We start from the raw sequence: 6,102 nt of genomic DNA, 5'->3' as shown, positions 1-6,102 counted from the left end.
TTTTTTTAGAAAATGAGGAGTGAGGGAGAGAGAACGTGTGGGGGGTGAGAGATTTTTGTTTTTTGAATTTTTTTTAAATATTGAATGTATTTTAACATCACATATAGATGATGCTTCAATAAAAAATAGTAAAATTTAGACTTATGAAATTAATAATCTTTTTATCTTCTTTTGATTAACAAATAATATTTCATTAATTAATAGAAATTAATAGAGATTAATAGAGATAATAGACTAATATAGCGTGTGGGCATATAACTGGTATATAAATGTAGTGTTTGTGTTTCAGTTTCACCCTAAACCCCAACCCCAATTAAGAGCTTCCTATCCCTGTTGTCGTCGGCCGCCGCTCCTTCCTACCTCCACCACTCTGAGTCTCTGCCCTTTGCCCTCCGCCCTCTGATTAATAAAATTAATTTCCTAGTAGAATAAGATTAAGAATAATAACAAGGAAGGATAGGATGGAGGGCGAAGGAGCATTGTCGCCGCCGTGTTCGTCGGAGAACAGGAAAGAAGAAGAGCAGCAGGGAGCGTCGTACACCTATTGGGTGAGGCAAGTGACGGAGGATGCGGCGCCTCTGCCAGTTCCTCGAAAGCTCTCACCTCAGGACATTATCTCCGCCAAGTCCCACCCTTCCAACCTCGGTTCTCTCTGGAATCGGGTACAAAAATTTCTAGTATTTTTTTTCTTCTAAGTATATAGATTAATACGATATGATTTGGGTGAAGATTGAGTGATTGGGACTGATTTGTCCAGGCTGGAACTTGGGAGGAGAAGAATGTGAATAAATGGGCAACCGATAGAATGAAGGTTTGTTCTCTTCTTTCCCTGCCGATTGTACAATCCCATATTTCTCCGGCGATTGCGGTCTACAGTTTCCTTTTTGCATCCCTCTCTTTATTGCAGGAGTTGATTGCATCGGTGGGTTCCTTGGAGTTCTCAGGTGGTATAGCAGAAATATCACATGTCTCTAAATGTGTAGGAGATGTGAGTTCTTAATCTTTTTGTTGCCCAATGTTTTCTCGCTTCCATATTTGAGAAGGTTGATTGATTGTTGTGATACTTTAGTGTAGGAAAAATTCAAACTTAATGAATAAAACAATGTGGAATGAATGGACCAAACTTTTCTTAACTGACCCATGACCTCATCTAATTTTCAAAATATAAGAGCTAGGATGAAGTAGTGTGTCTCGTCATACTCTTCCCCCTTGTCGTATGACTGTAGTCCAATTCAAGCTTTAATGTCATCTCTTTGCTGATGAATGCCCCCATATCTTCTCTCCCACAGACGTTTTGTTGAATAGTTTACTTAGCTCCTTAATTAGTGAAGTTTCAACTTCATCCACACCAATGTGTGTAAATTTGTCGTAGAAAAATCGCCAAAACCCTAATCATGCTCATAGAGGAGCAACTTTTAGGTTCCATTGTGTAATGCCCAAGCCTCAATCATATTACATCTGTCTTTGAATCTGTTCTTCTTTAGTTGTGAATAGGGTTGTTTTCTTGTTGATTTGGTGATACGGTAATAGACTCATTGCGGCCATTAGTGAATGATCAGGCATTCTTGGTGACGGTGCGAAACAAGAAACGTGTTGGCTACACCTATGAACTAACCTTGAAAGTCAAAGGTAATAATTTTCTGCATTCTAGAATTGTTTCTATTCCTATTTCGATATGTTTAATCTGTATTGTCATGAAATCAGGGGAGTGGGTAATTGAGGAGGAGAAAAAGATGATCAAGGGCCAGATAGATATCCCAGAGTTCTCGTTTGGGGAGCTAGATGACTTGCAGGTATATGATAATCATGTTCAATTCTACAAAAAAGTAAATGTGGAAAATATGATAGACAATAGAGACTTAATGTTTTTATTTAATATGGTTTTGCTTTACCAGTCTTTTTATGTGCCGTGTCGATCTCATCATGCAATTATGTGTGGATGGTACAAATTTAACAAATATTTAATGTTTCTATTAAATCACAAATTCATGTGTTAATATTGATGGTCAAGGAGTCCACTCTTGAAGTACAATCTACAGACTCTCTAACAGATGACTTCCTATCAGACGAAGTGGATGGAAGACTTACACCCTTAAAAGCAAGTTAAACAATTGAAATAGATGCTAAAAAAATGACTAAAAAGCTACCATACACTAGAAGTCCTCCTCCCCTGCCCCGTGTGATCATCTAAGATTCATTTTTTCTTTTCATCCAAATGACTCCGTTTGGCATTGCCTTTTTTTTCACCAAAACCTGCTTCACTTTAAAGTTAAACAATAAAAAAGTGTTGGTAAAAATAAATATCCTGCTTATATTTAAAGTCATTACTCATGACCTCCAGACAACAACCTATAAAAGCAGCCCGCGAGTTGCTTTTAAAAGCTGCTTTTATAAAAAGCGGAGCTAAGCCTTTAATGAATATTTTTAATTCATGTAAGGCCCTCATTTTAAAAATGACATTCTTTATCCTTCTACATATATTTTCTCCACTAGAGAACAAAGTGGCTGTCACTTCCAACCACTAACATTACATCACCACTGCCATTACCACCACCACTGTTGCCGCCACTACAAACGTCACTATTATAAACCGTCCCCCAAATTATAATATTTTAATCTCTTAGGGGGCGTTTGTTTGCCCTCACTAACTCTCACTGGACTAGATTGGACTAACTATTCGTCTAGTCCCATGTTTGGTATCATGCGGGACAAACGTTAATGAGATTAGCCGGGACTAGCCCAGACTAAGGGTTTCGCTAGAGGTTCTTAGCAAGAGGCCCTGAAAACATGGGACTAGCTAAGATCGTGGCTTAGTCTCTGCCTCTCTTGCTAGCTTCCCCTCTTTGTTCTCTGTCCTCTCTCTGGCGAGATAACACCATCAAACAATCACCACTCTCCCTCTCTCCTTGTCTTGCTCGACTGCAACCACCAGACCACCATCAGAAGCTCGACGTTGATCTTCGCGTTTGTGCGCGACCCAGACTCTAGTTGGGATCGGAATCAGAGCGTACCAAATGCCCAAGTACCATTTGGGGTTTTCGTAGGTGGTGGGAAAGAAGCTGAGCGTTGCCGACACTGTAAATTCGGAAGCTTCACCGTCGCGATTACGACAAACCTAGCTACGGTTTTGATTTCAATTGTGAAATTTGATATTTGTGTTTTGTGATATGTGAGAAACATGTGAAATTGGGATTTATGTTTTTGATTTGTGAGAACAGGGAGATGGGGTTTGGCGGAAAAAGAGGGAGAGGGAGAGGGAGATGGCGGATAGAGAGGGAAAGGGAGAGGGAGATGGTTATAGAACAGGAAGAAAAAGAAGAAAAGAATTACTTTTATTATCCTGCTTATAGTTCGATACTACATCAAACGCATCACTTAGTTAGTCCAACGTAGTTTGTTCTAAGCCAATCCAACTTAGTCCAGTCAGAGATAGTCCAGTGCAACAAACGCAACCAAAATGCCCCTAGGGGAAGTGTTAGACTTTTCTTGACTATTTTGTAGTGACACTATGAATTATCACCTTAGCATATTCTCGTAGTGTTAGTTAATGAAGGACACAAAAGTAGTACTTCTTTGGGGGAGTTGAGTAACTTAGAAGAGTAGAAATGACTCCTACCGCCGAATTAGGAAAGAAAAAGTGGTGGTAGCTTTGAAAAAGATGAAGCATAGAAAAACAGTGAGCCCAAATGATATACTGATCAAAGTGTGGAATGTCTTGGGAGAGATGGGTATAGCATGGCTCACAAACCTTTTCAATAAGATTTTGAAAATGAAGAAAATGTCAAATGAGTGGTGAAAAAGCACTTGGGTGCCTATCTACAAGAATAGGGACGACGTACAAAATTGCATGAACTATAGGAGTATAAAGTTAATGAGTCATACATTGAAGCTCTGGGAGAGAGTAATTGAGCATACTAGACTGAGGCAAGAGACATGGATCTCAAGACAATCAATTCGGATTCATGCCAGGGTGCTCAAACATGGAGGCAATCTATTTTTTACGAAGATCGATGGAAAGATATAGAGATATGAAAAAGAATTTGCACATGATTTTTATAGATTTGGAAAAAGCGTATGATTGGTGAGGTTGTAGAGTTTCCCTTAGGTAATCCAGCAGAGGATTAGGACTTGATTTATGGATGTCGATACTGGGGGATAATAAGTTTGGATGGGTGAGTCCTTCATGAGCTCAGAATTTTTTGCTTTATGGAAGATTTTTCGAGTTGAGGAAGGCTCGACTTTCCCATTGAATTGCCACTGTTGTGAAGGGATTTTTTTCGAGAAAAATCTTGAACCTTGATTCTGCAGTCTTGCTGATTCTTTTGGGGGATTATTTTTCGATTTCCCAAGGACTAAAACATTTTAGAAGCAAATGATTTATCGGGTTAAAGTTTCCAACATTGTTTCTTGCACTGGAAAATCTCTGTAGTAAGCAATTACTGGATTACAAAATATCCATTGCCATCTTTAGTTTTCCTAACTTTGAGGGATACATGTCGGGATCTAGGTGAGCCTAGTCCCTATAAACTGATTACCGTCCCTATAAACCTGATTACTGTAAGTCAGAAAGCAAGGATAATCTCTAATTGTATTTTGTTTTTTTTGGGGGGGGGGGCGCTCCCTCTCCCTCCCAATATGAAAGTTATTGTTGGTCCTACATATTCCAAACTCCATTTGTCATGTAAGAGGAAACCGAAAGGTAGTTTAAGTTGTCTGTTGTTTACTTTAAATTGGGGCTTGATGTGTTTTTAGTCAGTAATATGAAAACATTGCTGCAGTCAGCTAGATGACATTGTGAATATTTCAGTTAACCATAAGATGTCTCTACTCATTGAATTGTCAAAACGCACAATGTGGTTCTGATATTTAACTTGTATTTATATAAGCCCTTAATTTTCTCTACAAAGCATCGACTAATGATTTGCAGTCCTTTTTGTTGTTGTTGTTTTGGTTAATTGTAAAATGTAGATGGAGGTGAAATTGAGTGAAGAGAAGGATCTTCTACATCAAGATAAGTTACGTGTTAGCCAGGATTTGAAGCTATTTTTGCAGCCTGTTCGTGAGAAATTGCTTCAATTTGAACAGGAACTCAAAGAAATTTAGAAGAGTGGCAGCTTCAGTTCTGTTAAGGGCAATAGCCAAGGTTATTATCTGTATTTTGATTTCATATTTAACTGGAAACTATTATTTCCAATGCATGTAATGGAGAGTTGAGATGGAGGCAAATGCTTTTTCCATTGAGGGTTAGAACTTGTAACACCGTTATGTTTGTTTACAAGTGGACTCAGTGAGTGTATTGAATTATGCATTAGTAAGCATCAACTGTGACACTGAACATCTGTTCGTTGTGTTTTAAATTGTGGATTTTAGTGTAAAATGCTCAATTTGATTTTAGAGATACTAATTTTTATGTTTAAAAATATTTATGAAAATATGTTCTTTCAAAAAGATTGGGATAGCATTTTTTCTTATTGAAGTGTAGGACAACTCTCAATTTCTTAAATAGCTGACATTCTCAAGTCAAGCTCTGTAGAGTAACTCTTTAACGTGGACTTAAGGGTTCACTGTCATGTGGTGTTCCCCATCCAATAATGCATTGGCACATGCAAGGTTTTTTTTCCATATGGTAATATATTATTGGATTGGAATGTCAAGTGGTGGTTAACCCGTTTCATGTAGATCGCTTTCCTAGGTGCTTAGGATTAGAATTGATGGAATAACTTGTCAAGGTATGTTCAAGCAATAAAATTGAAATCATGAAAGGACTTATCCCTGCCCAACATGGTAGGGATTACTACCTCTATTTCTTCAATATACGTTGAATGTATTCCATTGTCTACTCCAATTCCAGCACCAAACATGAAATGAAATGAAATTCCTCATTTTAACTCAGTATATCGTTGGTACGTCTGTTCTGGCCGAACCTTTGGACTATGTTTGGGTGAGAACTTTTCAAAAGGGATTGAGGCTAAGTTAGTAGGGAATGAATTACAAAATGTGAGATGGATGAGGTATATAAGCATAACAAATCATTTTTACATACCTTTATATTGGTATACAATGTATTTATAATTACCCGTCCATATTTTTTAGTCCATTCCT

General features: G+C 38.0%; 1 protein-coding gene across 1 annotated transcript; it reads left to right on the top strand.

The window, feature by feature from the left end:
- Positions 1 to 283: 283 nt before the first annotated feature.
- On the top strand, positions 284 to 5,377 carry LOC126618465 (uncharacterized). Its single transcript, XM_050286542.1, has 6 exons — positions 284 to 662; positions 758 to 811; positions 908 to 988; positions 1,560 to 1,629; positions 1,705 to 1,793; positions 4,969 to 5,377. Exons 1-6 carry the CDS (start codon positions 462 to 464, stop codon positions 5,101 to 5,103), a joined length of 630 nt encoding a protein of 209 aa, XP_050142499.1. The 5' UTR covers positions 284 to 461; the 3' UTR covers positions 5,104 to 5,377.
- The last annotated feature ends 725 nt before the right edge of the window (positions 5,378 to 6,102 follow it).

The sequence above is a fragment of the Malus sylvestris genome, chromosome 4, assembly GCF_916048215.2.
Source record: "Malus sylvestris chromosome 4, drMalSylv7.2, whole genome shotgun sequence".
NCBI classification, from domain to species: Eukaryota; Viridiplantae; Streptophyta; class Magnoliopsida; order Rosales; family Rosaceae; genus Malus; species Malus sylvestris.
The sequence above is the reverse complement of the archived record's forward strand: the minus strand, read 5'-3'. Positions and strand labels throughout refer to the sequence as shown.

Bases quoted from the DNA above. Each gene is read 5' to 3' on its own strand.
- LOC126618465 (XM_050286542.1), top strand. From the start codon at position 462: ATGGAGGGCGAAGGAGCATTGTCGCCGCCGTGTTCGTCGGAGAACAGG. The intron at 663-757 runs GTACAAAAATTT...TGATTTGTCCAG, and splicing joins TCGGTTCTCTCTGGAATCGG to GCTGGAACTTGGGAGGAGAA. The intron at 812-907 runs GTTTGTTCTCTT...TCTTTATTGCAG, and splicing joins GGGCAACCGATAGAATGAAG to GAGTTGATTGCATCGGTGGG.